Source organism: Equus przewalskii, chromosome 21, assembly GCF_037783145.1.
Source record: "Equus przewalskii isolate Varuska chromosome 21, EquPr2, whole genome shotgun sequence".
Classification (NCBI taxonomy): domain Eukaryota; kingdom Metazoa; phylum Chordata; class Mammalia; order Perissodactyla; family Equidae; genus Equus; species Equus przewalskii.
The window spans coordinates 14,865,031-14,886,944 of NC_091851.1; the positions used below are offsets into that span (position 1 = coordinate 14,865,031).

Genomic DNA, 21,914 nt, shown 5'->3' on the forward strand with positions numbered 1-21,914 from the left:
TCAGCTCAGTTTACCTTGGGCTTTTCATCCAGGATCTGCTGACGTATCTCCTTGTGTTTCTCTACCAGTTTTTCTTGTCGTTTACTTTGCGCCTCTTCTAACTATAAGAAAGTCACAAAGAAAGTCGTTTTCATCTACATGTTCAAGTGAATGTTTTCAGAAAAAATTGAAAGCTTTTCAGATCTATGACATATACTTAATTATTTCATATCCTGGTCAAGAATTCCCCTACAAGTTTGGAAACTGTTGCTAAGTGTTGGGGCTGGACAATGGGTACATAGGGGTGGAGGTGGGGTGATCAATGGATCATACGATTCTTGACACCAGGTACCTGAGGGTTACTGTAAATATTCAATAAGACCTTTTGACCTTGTTCCCAACACAGAGATAGATGAAAAGAAGTTAATCTTGTCAATTTGCTGCTTTCTTGTTTAACCTGAGGGGTGACTCAAAGGTCACAAGGATTTATGAGCTTGTTTTACAGAAGAAAAAGAATGCCTTCAAGGATCACCAGATAACCAGGCCCTGGCTGCTGTTGACACCCAGAAGTCAGATTGCCCAGGGGCTTATTGGGAGTGAAAGAAACATAGATTACCCCTTTGTTTATCCAAAACTCCTCCTGCAAAGCCCTTTAGCTCTATAAAACCCCCTGCTTTCTTCTCTTGTTAAGGCAGAGTTGAGAGAACCTATCCTCCCGCCTTCTTGTTTTGGCCAATTCAAATAAAGCTTTCTCCATCTCCAAGCACATGTCTTAGTGATTGGCTAACTATGCATTGGGCACACAAACTTGAGACTAAGATCATTCTTGCATTTTTGTTAATGTTTGAAAATTTCCATAATACCAGTTAAAAAAAATAAGAAATGCCTTTGGAGGTTGCCATCTTCTCTACCACTGATGACGACTAAAGGTTCTTTGGGGGAATCTCCCATTGCTACCATGTATCTAGGCTCCTGACTTTGGAAGTGATCTTTGACATCTATCTTTAGATGAGCCATTTTACATATAGGTTTGCAATTAAACTTGCAGAAACACTGATTGCAAAAGTGAAGCAGCTCTTCTGGGGGCTGGTGATAACTAGACACGGCCAAGCCTGGCATTTCCCTCCAGAGGCTCACATTGTGCTTGCCAAATGCTCAAACACAGTTTGCAAAGGAGAGAGGGATTAACCAACATACCCTCTTGATGTACTGCACCACCTCCTGGATGTATGACCGGATCATCTCTGTCTTTTCCCTAAAAGCAAATGACAGATCGTTATATGAACTCATTTGGCATCGACAAACACAGGAATCTCAGATTTCCAGATGAAAGTTTACAGAACTCTCAACATTTTTATTGCTACGGCAAGGAAGGTAAAATCTACCAGCTCTGGGCAAAGGTCAGTTCCACCCAGGGGCAAGCTCAGTTTTCACCAAATGCCGAGAAGGTTTTCTGACAATATCAGAAGTGAGGATTCAGCCTTTCCAGAAGGGAAGCTCTTTACTCAATCTTTATCTAAAAGGCCCCGGGTGCGCCCCAATCCTTTATTGAACTGCTCTTCGAGTTCCATGTTAAAAACCATATAAGAGGGATATTTTGAGAGGTTAATTAGAGGAGAAATTTCACAGATGGGGCTTTGTATGGTTGAGAACCTGTTATTCTGATACAGAATAAAAAGATCCCAGGTAAAAGGTGGGGAGAAGGCGCTCTTTCTCCTTACTCTTCCATCTGGCTTTTGTCTTTGGATTTAGCTTCTGTTATCTTCTCCTGCCTCTTTTTATCCATTTTCTTCTTTAATTCTTTCTTCTCTCTGAAGTCAAACGGAAGTAAAAGGGAAAAAAGGCAAATCAGCTGGCAATGTTTAATACGTTTATATACACAAGTCCATTGTAATGAGAACGGAGGCTTACTTCTCACAGATTTCTTTGAGCTTCTTTAACTGATTGTTCTGACATTCTTCAGCAACATCCGTCAATTTTTGAATAAGCTGGGGAAAGAAAATGCCAGTTTGCTGTTTTACATTATCACAAACAAAGCACCCTCTCCTCTTGCTCCCCTAAACAACAATATCTGTAGTTAGAAAATCTGTGATTGATGTTTAACCATAGTTAAAATTGCCAGACTTCTAACATAAGCAATGAGGACATAATTTAAAACTGACAAGAAATTTTCACATATTGAGGTATATGGAGTGGCTATTCTGTTTTAAAACTGATTCAGCTTGAACTAAAGAAGCCTGACTAATGGCCTATTAAGCATACACTGTACATCTGCTTTAACCACTAAAGTAAAGAATGCATTAAATGTTATCTCGAAGCAAAAGAATGCACTCTTCGAAGATAAGAATGCATCCTTTCCCTCCTACAACTGCCAGTATCTGTAACGCCCACATCAGAACTCCGGAAGATAAGTCTCCTTTCCTGGAGGGTCATGTTGATCTGCTACTTTGCAACTGAATATCTCTTTGAACCTTGATGAATATGTATCTTGGGCGTGTTTAACCCATGTTCTTTGTTCTGAAAATGTATAAAATTGTACTGAAAACCATGCTTCTCCAGAACAGTTTTTTCCTTAGTGGAGACTGCCTTCCCAGATTATAGTCCTCAGCCTGGCTCAAGTAAAGGTCATCTTATCTCTCTCATCAATATATTGATTATTTGCATCAACAAAACCATCACATTATCTAGGCTTTAACATGAATTTTTTGTGTGTGTGTGTGAGGAAGACTGACCCTGAGCTAACATCTGCTGCCAATCTTCCTCTTTTTGTTTTAGGAAGACTGTTGCTGAGCGAATGTCTGTGCCAATCTTCCTCTATTTTATGTGGGATGTCTCCACAGCATGGCTTGACGACTGGTGCTAGGTCTGTGTCTGGGATCTGGACCTGTGAACCCCAGGTGACTAAAGTGGAACATGCAAACTTAACCACTACACCACAGGGTTGGCCCTTTTAATATGAAATTTTTACTATTATCTCTCTTTTTCTTTTTTTGAGGAAGATTAGCCCTGAGCTAACATCTGCCACCAATCCTCCTTTTTTTGCTGAGGAAGACTTGCCCTGAGCTACCATCTGTGCCCATCTTTCTCTATTTTATGTGGGATGCCTGCCACAGCGAGGCTTGACAAGCAGTGCATAGGTCCGCATCCAGGACCCGAATTGGCGAACCCCAGGCCACCAAAGGGGAACATGTGAACTTAACCGCTGTGCCACCAGGCCGGCACCCTATCATCCCTTTTAATTAAACAAGATTCGTTAAGATTATTGTGCTGGTTACTGCCACTTGGCTCAGTGCAAAGACACCTAACAGTGTGGACCCAGGTTCCAATTCCTAGTCTATAACTTATTAAAAGTATGATTTTGATCAAGGGGCCGACATTTTCTGAACCTACATTTTCTTGGTTGTAAATGAGATTATCAATGACTTTATCTCTTGGAGGTACTGTGAAGCTTAAAATAAAATGAGTATGATACAAACGTAAGTTATAATCAACTATGAATTATAATTCTTGGTTCCCAGCTATCATTCATTGTTTAATTGCTTCAAGGAAGACACGAGTTACCCATCTTAGAAATCAATGTTCGTGTCTTTGTGTGAGTAACTTCCAAAGAACATGAGAAATTCCCTTTTGTGCTATCAGTGACTTTTGAATACATTGTCATGAAAGCAATTATTTTATTAGTTTGCATCTATTTTTTAATCAAACCAAGTTTCAAGAGGGCAGTGACTGTGTTTTCATATCATCGGTCCTCCACGCAATTCCTAGTGTTCAGGAGGTGCTCAATAAATGCTTGTCAGTTATACGAGGGTAATTTTTCTTTCTGATCCCTTCTCTTTCTTTATCTGACATGAAGAACTTATGGAACCTTCTGTCATTGCTCAGGCAGTGGTAGCAACTGGACTCTACCCTTCTTACTGGAGCACCAAATAGATGGTGTGCGCTTCCTGTGAAAGGCCCCACTGCTGTTCCCCAGAGATGGAGAGTCTCAGATACAGCAGGGTGAGTTGACTAGTTTTATATAAGTGGTAGCTTACAACAGTGACAAAGCAATATAATCATAATACCAGCAAACTTTCGTTGGTAATTTATATATGCTGGGCACAGTTTGAAGAGTTTAAAGTGTATTAACTTATTCAAGTCCAGGAGTTACCTTGTGAGGAGTTATCTTGAGAGGTCAGCGCCACTATCTTTGTTTTACATATGAAGACGCTAACACATAGGGCTCAAGATCTGGGCTCTGGGCCACAGAGGTGGTAAGTGGCAGAAGTGGGTCCAAACCCAGAGGACTCAGGCTCCATGGCTTATGGCCTTCATCGCTTTCCCATGCTGCCTTTTCATTATGATTTTAGAAATTGTTTTAAAAAATTCTTCTTATCCAAGAGAATAAAAAAAGTCAAGGGAGAAATTCTCTTACAGAATTACAACAAAGAGTCCACATTAACTTAACATTAACATGAAATTTGATGCATCCATCTGTGAAGTGGATTAAATCCGAACAAATATGAACTGGGGTTTAGGCCAGCAGAAAACCTATTTGATCATTCAAAAAGGATTGCCTGATCATGACTGTCACAATTAAAGAAATTATGAAATATTATAGCTTTGTAGTGCCATTTATCAAACTATCTATATATAAAATTCCAGAGTTCCTCTTCCATTCACCCCAAGGAGTTACAGAGGGTTATTCGGGGATCCCCAACCTTGGCTGAAACCAGAATCACCGTGGGCAACTCCTTAAAGATACAGATTCCAGGGCCTGTTCTAGGCCTATAAGCTCCAAATGTCTAGGGGCAGGGGCTGGGAATCTATATTTTCAAAATCCCCCCCTTGGTGATTTGGATACTTTGCCAGATTTGGGGGGTCTTGGTGGGCCTGTCCTCGTTCTACAGACCACTGTTAAATATCCAGTAATGCTTTTGAATTCAATGGTATTCATACTTCTGTTGCCATGTTGTCATCTCTGTCATTCGCCTGACTCCAGAATCTTTTCTTGATTATGCCAGCACCTGCTCACATTTACTGTTCTCCTTCCACCTCTTGCCCTCATCCTCAGCAACATCGACATCTAGTCAATGAAGCCACTGAGGTGGAGATCTCACAGCCCTTCTACCTGCTCAATTCTGACTTTTATTTTGATTTGGTTTCAGCCCCTACACAATTGCCAGCACCTTATTCCCTCAAGTTCCACAAAAGAAGTTCCCTGTCTGCTGCATGCCCTGGCCTACCTCTTTGCCCCTCCCCCAGACCACAAGCACTTGTTCTTTACTCTTCTCAGAACTAGGTCCCACCTCCTTTGCTGCTGGAACACACACTTTTATCTAAACTATTCAATTTGGCCACGATCTAACAAATATATATCAAGGATCTACTAAACACCTGCTGCTATTCTAGAACCTCTGGGCTGATGACCTGGCTTTCTAGATCTTGCTACTCAAAGTGTGGTCCACGGACCAGCAGCATTGGCGTTGCCAGGAAACACATTAGAAATGCAAATTCTCAGGCCCTATCCCAATTCAACTAAATCAAAATCTGCATTTTAACAAGATTCTCAGGAGATTCACGTGCACATTACAGTTGGAGAAGCTAGATTACTGAGGAAGATGGAGACAATTTAGAAGAAGCCCTCTGTTATGGACTGAATGTTTGTGCCCCACTCCCCCCAAATTCATATATTGAAATCCTAACCCCCAATGTAATGGTATTAGGAGGGCGGGACTTTGGGAGGTGATTAGGTCATGAAGGTGGAGCCCTCATGAATGGGATTAGTGCCCTTATGAAAGAGACCCCAGCGAGTTTACTTGCCCCTTCAGCCATATGAGGACACAGTGAGAAGACAGCCATTTATGAACCATGAAGCGGACTCTCACCAGACACTGAATCTGCAGGTGTCTTAATCTTGGACTTCTCAGGCTTCCAAATTGTGAGAAATAAATGTTTGTGGTTTAAGCCACCCAATCTCTGGTAATTTGTTATAGCAGCCCAAGCTAAGACACCCTCTCAAATTCCTTCTTCTCTAGGATCTCAAAAGATCTTAGGAACTTTATCTGCATTCTCTTCATGACCCCAAACTCAGCTTCTTCACCTCTGATACATGGAAAATGTTTCCCTACTGGGGTGATTATGAAAGCTGAAGGGGAAAGCACACATGCAAGTCCTAGAGACTACCCTGTAGGTTCTTAACTTGGTTTCCTTACTCTTCCTTCCAAGAGAAAGGTTTGTGCCTTTGCTTTCATCCTCTCTTCTCCCTGGGGCAGGACCTGATCCACCATTTCATTTTCTCCTCTCAAACTTTCTTCTGCATTGTACACATTCCCTTTGCATAAAAACACATCTCTATTTTCCTTGTCCTTAGGGAACCCTAAACTTTTGTTCCACTTTTGATCTTCCTTCATTTCTATCCCTAAAATGGCAGACTCATGGCTGCTTCTAAAGCTTCAATGCCTCACCCCAAAATTCTTCAACCCTGCCATCTCACTTACACTCCAACCACTGGAATTCACCTGATTTTGCTTTGAGATTACAAAAACTTTTTTGTTACTAAACTTATTGGCCATTTTTCAGGACTTAACTTTTATTATTTCAGAGATTAAAAAATTTTCTTAGTTCACAGCACCCTTAGGATCACAGTAATTTTTCATGGTAGCCTTAGGCTAAAAGAAAGAAAAGAACAGTTCCATTTGTTTATTAAATAATTAGGCCCAAACAACTTAATAGCAGTACTTTTCATAGCTTTTAAGAGATGTTGCTCTGTTTCCTTCAAAAATGTGATGGCCCAGTGAGTTCAACGTGGTGCCTCAGGGTGCCTTTGCACAGTTTGGGAATCACAACTTTATCTTCTTGACAGAGTGCCAATTGCCAATCACTCTCATACAAAGCTCTCTTTCCTTAATTTATGGTATCTCCAGCAGCCACCACAGCCACTCCTTCTCTGTTTTAGGGGCTTCAATTCATTTCGGCATTTTAAACCCCTTTTGACCAACTCTAGCGAGGATGACTGACCAGCATCTCAACATTTTTACAAGCAAGTTCAAGATTTGTCTCTCACAGAAGACATGCCATTATATTTTCCCACTAAGTCTCATCATTCAGTTCTAAAGTGGACATCATCTTTGACCTCCCTCTTTGGTACTTGAGTCATGGAGATTTGTTAATTTCTCATTACTATGTGTCACATGGCTTTGTGTTAACAGCGCTCTGGTGCAGATTTTCATTAACTCCAGTCTGGACTTGGCAAGAATCCTCTCCCTGCCCTCAGTTGCTCCTTAGTCCTCCTACTCCATCCCAAATAGTCTTCTTTTTTGTGTGTAGCAAAGCCTTAACTGACTCTCTATCCTCAAAATGTTATGCTCCAGCTCTAAATCGACTTTCCTCATTAGCATTCATCATACCCAACAAACTATGCAGTACTTTGCTCTCAGAACTGTTCAGCACACACCTGCTTCTCTACTTTTTCTCATGTTATTCTTGCACCTTGATGATATTTCCATCTGCATGGGAGACATCACAGATACAGAACATTCCCATGTTTACAGAAAGTTCCATTGGACTGTGCTACCTTAACTGCTTCTGATAAGGCAGTGGGCACCAGCCAAGGTTTCCCCTTGTCCATGTGCCTTTCCCCTCTAGAGCACCCTTTGGTGATTCTCCTCTTTGATTGCCCAGATAACTCTAGGCCTTGGCCCCTTGATTGACTTTTTCTATAAGATATCATTTATAGATATTTATCTTTGTGTGTACATACTTTATTATTACTCTCCAAAAGGATGCCACTACTACAATCTCCCTTTCTTAATTATCTTTTGGAACCTTAGGCTCTATACAAAATAGGTGCTCAAAAAATATTGTAAACGAAATCTTTTAAGTTTTAAAACCAGACTGACCTCAACCTTGGTGATAACTATGGAGGGTCATGTCCAAGCTGTGGGCTGTCTTATTGGAAATACTTTCAAAACTATATAATTTTGGTATTTAACAAACTAACTTTTGTTCCTTTAGAAACAAATGTCTTCTTGTGAAATCCAGGTGTATTTTTTTTCTTTTCTCCCCAAAGCCCGCATACATTGTCGTATATCCTAGTTGTAAGTCATTCTCGTTCTTCATGTGGGATGCCACCACAGCATGGCTTGATGAGTGGTAGTAGGTCTGTGCCCAGGATCCGAACTGACAAAACCCTGGGCTGCTGAAGTGGAGCGCCTGAACTTAACCACTCGGCCATGGGGCCAGCCCTTGTATTTTTTATTAATGTGGCATTTGCATGCAACTAATAAAAATAGCATTTCCCTAGAATACCAGATTATGTGTTTAAAAAAGGACAACATCTCTGTGTTTAATGTGACAATTATGTAAATATCCTTCTGCTGTGCTCAGTTTCCCTTGGTCTCCTCTGCTCTCTTATACTACAGACCCCTCCCTGTAACATTCTGCCCTTTCTAGCTATTTTCAAAACACCATCACTCCTACCGTAATTCTGTCCTTACAATATTTACTGTTTTCATTTAAACTTCCTCTACTTAAGGTCCAGGAGGCAGAATGATTAATATTATGACTTTATTAATAATATGCCACTATTGTCAGACTCACATTAAACTGGAAATGAGATTATATACATGAATCAATAATTTATCTCTTTCCTACTCTAAAAAGAGTGAGTAGGGGGGCTGGCCCCGTGGCCGAGTGGTTAAGTTCGCGCGCTCTGCTGCAGGCGGCCCAGTGTTTCGTTGGTTCGAATCCTGGGCGCGGACATGACACTGCTCATCAGACCACGCTGAGGCAGCGTCCCACATGCCACAACTAGAAGGACCCACAACAAAATATACAACTATGTACCGGAGGGCTTTGAGGAGAAAAATAAAATCTTTAAAAAAAAAAGAGTGAGTAGGGGCTCTACCCAATACCACCTCTCCAGGAAGAGCTTCCTCTGCTTTCTGAGAACTGGCCGTGTGCCCAATGTGCTTCCCACGAGAGCTGCTGTATTCTTTACCCCCATCCCTTGGCCAGGGTAACTTGTCCAGGGGAGGCCCTAATCCAAGTTGGACAAGTTATACCTTGACTTTGGCCTCAGGTGATTGGTCTAAGGTTGCAAGCTTGGCCAGTCGTATGACCCTAACAAGGCTTTCGCCAGGATTTTTCCAATCTGCCACTGGAGAAAGAAATGTGTCTTAGAAGGGGTTGGTATCTAAATTTTCAGACAAGGGGAAGCTTGTCTGCTGCTCTGGAAAAGAATAATACTAACGTGAAGAAAAAACCATTAGAGAGAGAGAGTGAGCAAGAAAAACAGAGAGAAAAGGAGAGAGGGAGAGGAAGAGAGAGAGGCAGAGAGAGAGACAGACAGACATAGAAAATGCTGTGAGTGGTCTCTGGTGCCCATCTCTCTATTCCTTCCCTTCCCCGGTGTGGATGACCAGTCTTTTCTTATGAGATCTACCTTGCGTATTTTTCTAATATACACTCTTCTTGTCTAAGTGAGTCCAGCATGAGTTTCTGTTGCAACCAAGAGAATCATGACAAAAAGCAGAAATAAAAAATTTCACTCCTTAACCCTCAAACAGGATGGAGGAACCTCTGAGTTTTGGGTTTAGGGTTTCTATTGCATGAGAAGCAAAAATAGGACCCAGAAGAGGGATTTTTCACACAATCACTGAAGTGCTTTTTAGTTAACCTAAGGGTACATTCACTTTTGGTGCATTGATTAGCAGATGCACTCTACTCAAAGAACCATTCAATCATGTATTAGCCACAAAACCCACTGAAGATAGAAAAGAAGAAAAGAATAGTTTAGAATTCCTAGGGGAAAAAACAAGAGAGTACATGCTAAACTGAAATTCAGTAAACAAAATTTAATTTTAACTTTTAGCATGATTTTTTTTTCTGACCCAAAGGAATAGACACATTTCACTTAGTTTGCTTATTTGTTTACCCCTAGTTAAATGTTCCAAACCTTTTAAGGAGTAAAAAAGAAAAGCTCTGGGAGGAATATAATTTCATGCTTGTTCTCAACTCCATGCTGAATGTCACTTGGTTTAGTCATTTGAGGGTGAGAGAATGGTTTCCACGGAAGATGCTAATTCCTTGACTCTAACTTGAAAGGGATAAAAAATACGTGGCATGTTTGGAGTCTCTTCTAAGAAGGACAATTTTGAAAAATGAGCAAAAAGCCAAGTATAGAACGTTCACCCTTCTGACACAACTCATCTTCCCTTCCCTTCCCTAGCCTTCCTTTCTGCCAGTCAAAGCATCCACTCTGGGTTTTCACTATAAACTGTGCGTTTTTCTTCTACGAAGAATTAATTTATGATATTTCTAGCCCAAGTCATGATGGACAAACTAAACACATACTGACAATGTAAAAACAAGATGGATGTTTATACTGGAGTGTATCCTTGTCAATCAAATTGAGAAATATTCATTCACTTGTCAGTGAGTATTTACTGAGCACCTATGATGTGCTGGACACTGTGCTAGTAAGGAAGGTCCGACTGTGAGCTGACAGACAGGCCCCGTCCACGTGGAGCTGACAGGCTTCACGAGGTCGCTTCTCTATTCAGGAGGAGGAGAAATTCTTAGACTAAAAGGGCAACTATCTTGATCATTCTCTGAGATATCCTTTCATACTTACGAATTTTTTTAAAAAAATTTTCTACAGCTAAATAGAATTTATAGCTGTTTATTTGAATCTAAAATGTGTTTAAAGGATCCTTGGAATTATTTTTTTTTCTTGCTGGGCAAAGAAATAAGTAAAAGTGAAAATCTGACCAAGACTCCTAGTCAACATCAATAAGCTGGCCTAATGAATCTATAACATTTAAAATTATTTTTTCATTTTTAAATTATGCCGAGGTAAAGGTCAGTTTTTTAGCTTTCTGGGAAATATAAATGGGTCCATGTAACATATACTCCCTCGAAAGGTATTTCTGGTGTTCTTTAATGAGGCTATCGACTGGAAATATTTTTGAACTTTAAAGAAAAAAATCAAGAAACTTGATAAAGCGAGCTTTAGTTGATGTGTTTTATCAGCCTAGATAATGCTTATAATTTGCCATCTCAATTCTCTGGGCCTTGTTTCCTCATCAGTAAAATATAGCTTCTAACTTATCTGTAAAGTTCCTTTGATAAATTGTAGAATTATATTATTCTATGGTTACAGGTATGCTTTTAGATTTCAATAATGGTATAAAAATATCCCGAAAATAACAAAAAGTAGGGATTTATGGCCATGAAATATTTATTTTAACGAGAAAGGTAACTTTTACAATTAAAGAAGTTTCACTTAAAATGATTCATATATATAGCTTTAAGTAAAAATTTACCAAATTTTTGTAATTATAAATGCTAATGGAGGTATTTGCAAGAGTTATTAAAAAGTTGGTGTAGTATCCCAAATGATGCAATTACGGATTTCTCGATCAAAATAAAATAAAATTAGAACACGTTTGCATCTGTTCAAGTCAAATGAGATCATTATATCTCATTAAACCAACTAAGAAAAAACTCAAACCACTAAAACTTTAGGACAAGGCTTCATAATTCTAAAAGATGTCAAGGCCATTTAATTTGGAATAAATGAACTAAATAAATATTGCTTACCACTTAGAGGTGGGAAAGTAGCAAGAATGTTCAAACTGGAGGGTTTCAAATAATTAGCAGAGGAGAGCTGACTAACAGACATGACCTGTCCTGTGACTTGTAACTAAAATAGGGCAATCAATCATGGGCTTAACATTTCAACGGTGCATTTGGAAGCTAGACCCAGAAGAGCTGTCCATGAAGATAAATACCAAAGCATGTCAGCTACTTTTTTTCTTAATGCAAAATATATCATCTCAGCATCCCTCACTTGCCAGATGGAATGCAATGAGTCCTGTAATTCCAGAGGGCACAAACTAAATTATCAGACTGTGGCTTCTATTTTGGAATTTTCCTTTCAGCAGAATCTCTTCTGTTCCCTAAGCTTCCTTAACTTGACACAAGTCAAAATTATTATTTCCTTTGCCTTTGGGGATGGTTCTATTACTGACTTTTTCCCCTTAATTTCATCTAAATAGTCACCAATTAACACATAAAAATATATTAAGATATATTATGCAGACACACAAAAGAAAAACCGAAGTTTAAAAGTTTATAGCTTTAAACAGAAATCTCTAATTATTATTTTGATAGATCTGACGTTTGGATTATCCCTGCATTCTATAATTTAAGTGAAACTAGCGTTATAATCCAAGGGAGACTTTACAAGCATTCTTGTACAAACTTTTTGTTTTAGAAACGAGAATGCAGACACTCAAAGAGGTGAAATGATTTAGCTCAAGTTACATAACTAAAAATGGAAGTCAGTCTCCTCACTCTAAATCCTGTGTAAGTTGTCCTTTGGTAAAGAATGATGACTATGTTCTAGGCACTGTGTTAAGCTTCCATGGATTGTTTTATTGAATCTCACATCCAAACTATGAGGGCTGTGGGTAGAATTTTGCAAAAAATGGCCCAAATTGTCCACTGCTCCCTGTTTTCACACTTTGCAATGTGATTTGTAGCTCCCCTAAACAAGAGATAGAGTCTCTTTCCCTATCCTTTGAATCTGAGCAGGTCCTATGACTTGCTTTGGCCAAAGAAGAAGGAAGAAGTTACAAGCCCTTTCAAGAGACCTTGCTCACTTGCACTTGCTCCTAATGGGAATCCTGTCCAACTTCCACATGAACAAGCCCAGGCTAGCCTGCTGGATGATATGAGATGTGGATCAGTCACCTGCCTTGACAGTCAGCCAACTTCCAGAAGCAGAGCCCCTAAGCGAGTGGCTGCTGAACCAAAGACACATGAAGGAGCCCAACCAAGACCAGAAGAACCACCCAGTTGAGTCAAGCTCAAATTGCTACACACAGAATCATGAGCTAAATAAATGGTTGTTGTTTTAAGGCTATAAGTTTTGAGGTGTTTGTTAGGCAACAAAGCTAACTGATAAAGATGGGCATACTATTAGGTCTGTATGACTTCACGACCTGTGCTCTTAACCACTGTGAGCCCCTGAGGGCAGGGATCACATTTAGGCTTGGTCCTCACAGAATCCCCCCACCAGTATGAGGACCGTCGTAGTAGGCCTTCGACAACTTTTGGTGAATGAATGATTATGTTTACACTCTCTAACCTGCGCAACCTCCCAAATTAATCAATGAAAAGATATAGCATGAACTCTGTGGGTCAAAAAGGCAGGAGACAATCCAACAAAAAAGTAGGCAATGGATGTGAACTGGCAGTTTGTAGAAAAAAGGAATACAAATAGACAACACATATACGGAAATATGCTTATTTTTGCTCATAATTAAAGCAGTGACTTCAAGAAAGCTAAATAATTTATTTCTCAAGAAAAATGATCCCACATTAAAGTCAGAATCTTGGAGGAAGATAGATAACACTATCGCAACTACTGTGGAGATGCTTCCTGACTGCAATTATTCCCGGCACATATCCTTTAGCTGGGCGACCATAGAAGGGAGAAAATTCAAGGCTGCCTCTCGGATAGGTTGCAGCAGCAAATGGTGCTGATAAAAGTCGTTAAAAGGAAGATGATGAGCTCCCTCAGGCTGTAGCAGGATGTCAAAAGCTGGAACACATATTTATATTTGAACTCAAGATCTCCTTAGCTAATTCATGGACTGTTAAAAAAAAAAAGGTTTTCATTAAAAACAAGGTTTTGTGTATATCATCTCAATATTCCTCCCTATAGTTTAATGAAGGGAGGATTATTCTAATCTCCATTGGACAGATGAGAAAACTGAAGTTCAGAGTGGTCACACGACTACTCAGAGGGGGAGTAATGGCCTGAAATCAGGACATTTGTCTCTAGACCCTCACTTACCGCCACTCACATCCTGATAGGCTATTCCACTCATAGCTGATCAGTATTCACCCAGAGCTTTCACTGTGAAACCCAACTTTAAATCTCTGGGATCAACAGGGAGTTGGGGAACTCATATCACTGGGTACTAATGTTGGTTTGGGGCCCAGGAACCATTACTGGTGGGACAGGCAGGAGGATGTCTAGAAGAATTCGAGCCTTCAAGGTCAATGTGAAGGAGTGGAGAAAGGCATGGAATTAGAACATATGGGAGACTTAAAATAGGAGAAAGAGGAGAAAGGGTAGGAAGCAAAGCAAAGGAAAACGAAACAAGCCTCTGTAGAAGACTAAAAGTATGGCGACTAGAAGAGAAAACCAGGGAATCTTTTCCTGAAGCCGCTAAAAAAAGAGGAAGAGCGAGAAGACAAAATGGCGGGCCAAGCACTGCTGCGACTGAGAAGTGACCCCGTTGACATCACTACAAAATCCCCTCTCACTAGGTTGTGGATGTTCAGCCTTGAATGTGAGTGGGGCTGATTACTGAGAGTCATCGAGAACCCTCAGAGGGACCCCCTAAGAATTTCTATCACTTACCAAAGTCACTTTTAAAATTAAAACCTATCCTTTGGGATAGGCAAAACTCAGGGTCCACCCAAGGCAGTTCACAAAAAACAAATAAACACATCAGAGTCGATTCTCCAACCTTGTAGTTCTTCCCTGGAACAGGAAGCCTTGACTGGGATCCACAGATCCCCGAGATATCTATAGAGAGATTTCACGGGGTGCAAGAACTTGAACGGGGCGGGAGGGCTTCCATCTTAATTTTCACTGCCCTCTGCCTGAAGACAACCATTTCCTTCTATTGAGGATACAGGCAGGAAGTCACAGGAGTAGCTTCCACAGGACCTGTGCGTCTGCCACTGGTAGACATCCATCTGGCTTGACGACCAAGCTGTGAGTAGCGGAGATCGTACTGTATTTCCCATTTCAACTAAAAGGAACTTCAGGCTTCTTCTAAAACGCACTTTGAGCAAAGATAAGGATTCATAGGCTCTAAAATTGAGCTTCAACTTGAACATGTAACAAGTCACCTGGGACTCCTATTAAAATGCAAACTGTGATTTCGCAGGTGTGGGGTGGGGCCTGAAGACTCTGTAGGTCTAACAGACTCCCAGGTGGTCTGGGGACCACACTAACCAGGCTGCCAAGCTATTTGGATGTAGGGCTTTAGGGATGAAGATCCTTATTTGGACAGCTATAAAAATTCTTCGAAGCTCCAGAGTCTCTGAAGCTTGGTGTGCATTTTACACCTCCCATGATAATATGAACAATGACCTCAAAACATATTCTCTTGGTGTTTATCAGTTGATGGAGTTAGGTAAATTGTTCCCATATCTGTGTTTTCATATCAATATGCTGATACCTTTGTCATTTCCCTCATCACATGGTATTATAACTGTTTGTGATACATGCTCCCTGAGTGTGTGTGGTGACCGTGTCTTCTTTATCTTAATCTCCAGTGTCTATCAGAGTGCTTTGCAAATATTAAGTTTTTAATGAACATTTGGCAGGAAGTTTATTGACGCCATGGTTTCTTTCTCCATCCTTGAACTGTGGGTGCTGGCATTTGAAATACACGATCTTCAACCAAAACACGTTTGTATTTAATTCCCAAAGCAATTTTGGGAGATGAAATATCTTCTGCTTAATTTTCCTCATCACCCAAATAGTCTTTTTAACCTGGGGCCTCCTTGCTTTTTAATTACACTTCTATTTGTCTAATTTATCCTGAGAGGCCCGTTCATAATTCAGAACCACAACCAAAGATAGAACTGTCGCTTCTGGGTGCCTTTCAGTCAGAAGATTTCCTGGGAGAACAATTTCTGGTTATTAGAAACAGAGTTGATAGAAAGTTCTGATACATATGTCAGCTAAAGGCATGTAGTATAAATTGTGGATGCCCCAAAATGGCCATAAAATAAACTTCGTGTGGTTCTAAATCCAAGGTTTGGGGGCCTTAGCCTTCTTAACAAAGGCCCACACAAGTATGTTCAAAGACACTGGGGCTTTATTTGAAACCCAAATCCATGATGACACTGGGGAAGGGGTGAGTATTTTGAGTAGGGTGCTTATATTTGGGCTGAAAGGGACAGGCTGGCTTGGACACATATTTATGTTTTTCTGAAAACTCTTCAAAGCTTTTACAATGGATGCACTCATTCTTTCTTAGGGAGAAGCACATGTTCTGGCATTGCCACCTCCAGTAGGAGCTCTCCTGCTTCCTGTCCTTTCAGGTGGGATTTTCCCACCCATGAGCTCAGCTTGGTCTTCTGTAGTTCCCAGCCAACCTCTCCTCCAGGAGAAAATCTGTTGGGTAGCTCTTTATACCCTCATCTGGCGAGATTTAACTCGGTGCCTCATGCTCAGGTATCCATCTTGGCACTCTGAGACTGTGCAGCTCTTTCCTGTGATTTCTGCACCCATTTCTGCAGCACAAGTCCCCTTCTCCCCAAGAGGCCTTTGTGGGATGTGTGGGCATCTGTTTTCATCCACACTCTGAATTCCTGTTTTGAGAATCTTCTACGAGTATTGGGCTTCCTTCTTATTCTGCCACGTCTCTTCTCAATTGCCGTGACTCTTTCCTGGGGGAATGGAGTCTTCCCAGGGGTTGGGGTCCTGAGGACACTCTTGATGATTATGTCTGGGTTGTCTAGTCTTCTAGGTAACATTCACCCTGGGAGTCAACTTCAGTCATCTGCCGGAGAATCCCAGTGGGGCCTTCTAACCGGTGGGGCCACCATTCGTCCAAACTATGCCCTTTCCTGGGGCCCTGCTCCTCACCATGTACCGGGCAACTCAGTCCCAGAGTGGTCCTTGTGAAAGTTACCTTAGATCATGTCACTCCTCCAGTGGCTCTCACTTCACTCTGAGTGGAACCTGGAGGCCATATGGAGGCCTATAAGACCCTAAGAGATCAGTCCCCAAACCTAAAAGTCCTATCTCTTTGACTTAAGACCCTATAGTCCTCCTTAGGCAGAGCCCCCTGCTGTTCCTTCAACACGCAGCCCACGCCCAAGCAGAGCCTTTGCAGCTGCTAATGCTCTGCCTAGGAAAATCTTGCCCCATATGTCTGCCTGGGTCTATTTTTCACCTCCTAACTCAAATGCTGCCTTCCCAGTGAGTGCCTCCCCATCTACTCTATTTAAAATATAAAAGAATGGGGCCAGCCTGCAGGCATAGTGGTTAAGTTCACGAACTCTGCTTCGGCAGCGTGAGGTTCACAGGTTCAGATCCTGGGTGTGGACCTACACACCGCTCAACAACGCATGCTGTGGCAGCATCCCACATACAAAATAGAGGAAGATTGGCACAGATGTTCACTCAGGGCCAATCTTCCTCACCAAAAAAAAAAAAAAAAAAAAATCAAAGCACACTACTCATCCTTCCCTTCACCGTATTCCTTATTTCGCTGTTTCTGATTGACTTACCTCTTAAGCTCTTATTACCATCTGACATACTATATATTTTAACAACTTATTTTGTTTATGATCTGACCCCCATCTGGAATGTAAGCTCCATAAAGGCTAGGATTGTTGTCATTTTTATCATCTAGTATTTTAATATATTTACTGAGTAGGTGTCTCATAACTATTTGTTGAATGAATGAATGAATGAATGAGTCAGTGGTTCTTTTTGAGGTAATGAAAATGTTCCAAAACTGTGGTGATGGTTGTACAAATCTTTGCATACACTAAAAACCATTGAACTGTACACTTTAGATGAGTGAATTGCATAGCATGTGAAATAAAGTTGTTAAAAAAAGAGAGAGAGGTACAGTATCCAGTCACGAAGGAGCTGGCCGCGTGTGCTCTATGGGAGTAGATGTGAGGCCATTATGATAACCTTCACTTGAAATCTGAATTAGTGGAGGCATCTACACAGTGGTTATAAAGCAGGGGCTCTAGAGTCAGAGGACCAAGGTTCAAGTTCCAACCATACCCACTTTCCAGTTGTGGAACCTCGGGAAAGTCACTAAATATCTCTGTAAGGTTTTTTAATCTGCAAATTGGGCTGACAATAGTGCCAAACTCCAGGGGCTGTTGTGAAGATTAAAGTGGACAATCTCTGTAAATGGCATAGCATAGCACATGGCCCCACCATGAGTAATCAGTACATGGCTGCTATTCTAATTTTAATTTTTGTTACTATTTTCTGGAGTACTAGGGATGGGGTCCTGGAGAAAGTGGGATGGCAGTGGTTGTAACTGGGTCCCAAAGCCATTATCCCCCACTAAAATTCACTTTGGCTGTCTCAGATCTGTCACAGCAATCCCATCCTTAGACAAAACCTGACCTCTGCCTGACCATTCTATCACTGCTTAGATCTTATTTCAGTAGTTCAAAAATAGAGCAGTCCACCAAAATCAGGTGAAGCTTGTTAAAAAGTAAATCCTCGGGCCTCACATTTAAGTACTGGGCAATGGTTCTCAAAGTGAGGTCCCAGGACCAGAAGCATCAGCATCACCAGCCCTACAAGAGGACTGTTGAATTGGAAATTTGGGGCGAGGCCTAACAATCTGTGTTTTACCAAGGCTTCCAGATGGTTCTGATGCATGCTGAGATTGAGAATAACTGAGCAAGCGGAATCTGATTTTTGATAAGCTCCTTATGGGATCTTGACCTGCTCATCTGCATGTTGTCACTGCAGACCCAGTACTAGGACAACACCATTACGCTGAATCACCTGTTATACAATCACGACTAACCCATCCACCCATTTCCAACGTACCAGCAGAAACAACCTCAGAATTCTCTTGCATGGACAGGCTCTCAGCAACGAAATGGACAGGTCATACAAACACCTCTCAGAACCCGTTTCCTCTGGGTATACTACTTTAATTTCTATTACACTTACTCAGCTGGCATCAGCTTGTCTTCAAGGCTACTTTATTTGATTCATTTCATCTATCTGTCACCAAATATTTATCATGACCCTACTATGTGTCAAGGCATCAACAACAAGGGAGAGAATGTCACAATTCATGAGAAAACACTTTGGAAGACAAAACTGATCATTAACAGAGATGAAGTCATTTCCTTTCACAGGGAGCCACAGGAATTGGGTAGATAACATTCCATATTAGCCATTTAGATACTGGCTTTTCTAAATGAAGGAGAGTGGACTGTACAATTTTTTTAGTTCTTGAAAAGCCCAGGATACAAAAAGTGAACATTTATTTGCAGCATGTTCTTAGTTTTCCTGAAGAAAGATATAAGTGTTTTTAATTCCTTGTGAGAGTTCAAAGATCTCAAAAAACTATTATAACCCCAAAACAAGTTAGTGAAAATAAAAATAATAAAACATAGCTTCTTTGGGAAACAGAGAGGAGCTTGGTAAAGATGCTGGAATAATGGAGCTTAGAAAATATGAGCGTGGTGAACATTATGTGACCTGTGCAATTTCCAGTTCTAAGAAATGATGATTTTGTTCCTTTTTAAAACCCAAGTACTGGGTTTTGATTGCGCTTTTAAGTTAAGCGCATGTGAAATCATAAGTCACAATATCAATCTGAAAAATACATCTTACCTGGCATTAAAATAAGATTATTGGGTAAAGAAGTGAAGGGAAGGTGGCAGCCAGACCTGCCACTGTCTCCCTTTAAGTCATCTAAGAGCATCAAAAGTTTTCTATAGAAAAGAGGGCTCCAGCGATACAAACAGAAATCGCATTTCTCAGGCTTACCAACTTAATATGTTCTCGCTTCTGGTATTTTTCACTATAATACTGTTCTTGTCGAAGATTAAGCAGCTGCTGCTGCTGTTTGTCCTTCAAGTCTATTAACTTTTGGGTCATTTCAGCATCCAGGGCAGCAAGGTCTTGCTCAATTGTCGATGAACCATGGTCAGGACTGCTGGGTTCCGATCTGCAGAGACACAGAGCTTGACTCATAAAAATCATCAGGTCACGAGCAGGTGGAGGTAGGCTGTTCACCAGAGTTCCTCCTAGAGACAGGGCTGTGTTTGGAAATAAATATTTCAAGAAACCACTTGAGAAAGAGGCCGATACCCCACGGACAAGCTTAGCAGCAGAGGGTCTGCAAACACAGAAAGTAGATGAAATTTGTGTTGCTCAAGAAAGAGGTTGGGGCAGAAAAGGAAAGCCAGGAGGCTGGGGGCCCTGGCAGTGGTGGTGGAGAGAATGATAGTCCCCCCTTGGGAAAAACAATGTCTAATAAGAATTTTTTAAGGCTTTAATCTTTTTATTTTTTTTAATATGGCACATATAATGTCATTCCCAGCTACATTTCTCCCCCCTGACAATTTCAGTACATTCTACATTGATTGGATTCTCTTGAGGGAGTTGAAGAGGTACCACATTTTGCATCTGGGTAGTGTGTATTGAAAACAGAGAGCATGTGTAGATGCCATGTGCCAGCAGCCCTCCCAGCCAATATGGTCTGTTTCTTGACATCTTTTAATAGGAAAGATATGTTATTAAAATGTTTCTTTGGGCTTGGGTAGCAACTTCATTGATATCTGTACACAAAATGGCACTTTCCTCAAAATGCGTAGGTTACAAGAGGAAGGAGGATGCATTAGTTCATTCTAAAATATTTATTGAGAGTTTACTCTGTGCAGGTTAACTTTCTTTGAATTATTCATGGCCAGAAAATTGTACATATGGATATTTAGGACTAATGCTGAAATAAATCAAAGCAATTCTCACTAACTTATTCGTGCGTTAAAACATATGGTATGATTCCTTCAAATTTTGTGCTCTCACTTCTTATAGGACACAATAGAAAAGGAGACAGTGTTGGGAATGCAGTACAAGAACAGTTCTGATATTTTCCTTTATATGGAAAACTCTGCAGAAAGAAGACTAAACCACCCAAGATATCCAGCACATCAGATTCGGCCTCAATCTGCCTCTGTTTTTTCACTTGCAGCCAGGTGGAACAGGTAGAAGAAATTCCTGTTGCTCTCTCTTTGAAGTAGGCCAGCATCAATAGTGCCATGTGGAGAGGCAGTCGGTTAACGCTGGGGTTAGGATCTTATTTTGTCAAGTAAGGGATGCAGAATTCCCTCAAAGGTTTCTATTTGCACTTTTATATGCAAGGCCAAGTGAGAATGAACACTCTACAAGGCTCACGGATCCTGATACATCGGAATCACACAGCAGCATTGAGGTGGCCCTCCATCCTGGCATGGACATGAGATACATTTACCATCTTTTGTAGCAGGAAGCTAGTGTAGCCAGAACATAAAGCTGTTTCTTCAATCAGCCACAACCACCACAGCAGAGGCAACAGGTCAACATTTGTTGACAGCTCAACATGTGCCAGCCACTCTCTACTTTACTTTTGGCTTTCACAACAACCCAACAAGTAGGCATAACCATCGCCATGTTACATCTGAGGAAACAGGTTCAGTGAGAAAATGTGCCTAAGGACACAGTATGGGGGAGCAGCAGTTCAGCTTACCCAAGGACAGACACTTAGGGGAAGGCAAAGTCTGTGCTCTTAAGAACAACACAGAATCATTGCACGCCAGTGTCTGCACAGAAGCTATCTTTGAATGATCTCCTCTTCACATAATGTGGAAAGCTCAGTTGAGATGATGGATATTTGAATAAGAAACTAATCTAGAGGCTGGCGTGGTGGCGCAGCGGTTAAGTTTGCACGTTCCGCTTTGGCGGCCCAGGGTTTGTTGGTTCAGATCCTGGGTGTGGACATGGCACCACTTGGCAAGCCATGCTGTGGTAGGCATCCCACATATAAAGCAGAGGAACATGGGCACAGAGGTGAGCTCAGGGCCAGTCTTCCTCAGCAAAAAGAGGAGGATTGGCAGCAGATGTTAGCTCAGGGCTAATCTTCCTCAAAAAAAAAAAAAAAAAAAAACAACACTAATCTAATGGACATCATGTCCATTTATTAGTGAAGTATTTTCAGGATTTTAACATGTCTCACGGAGGGTGGGAGATGGACAGACATAATCAGACCTCAGTGGCTTTGCCTCTTGAAGAAAAGTTTCTCCTGTTTTATCTTTCAATACTAGATGCTTAGGGACTTTTGTTTGTTTTTTGAGGGAGAGTATAAAACAATAACCAA

General features: G+C 41.0%; 1 protein-coding gene across 3 annotated transcripts in view; it reads right to left on the reverse strand.

Moving 5' to 3' along the window:
- The window catches only part of PLCB1 (phospholipase C beta 1), a 665,042-nt gene that overhangs the window by 84,853 nt on the left and 558,275 nt on the right, over positions 1–21,914 (reverse strand). For all 3 annotated transcript variants that reach the window (XM_070587880.1, XM_070587881.1, XM_070587882.1), the window contains exons 27-31: positions 19,547–19,727; positions 1,891–1,967; positions 1,701–1,790; positions 1,177–1,234; positions 15–101 (exon numbers count right to left, since the gene is read on the reverse strand). In XM_070587880.1, coding sequence (XP_070443981.1) covers positions 15–101; positions 1,177–1,234; positions 1,701–1,790; positions 1,891–1,967; positions 19,547–19,727 — 493 coding nt within the window. The remainder of the gene's footprint in view (positions 1–14; positions 102–1,176; positions 1,235–1,700; positions 1,791–1,890; positions 1,968–19,546; positions 19,728–21,914) is intronic.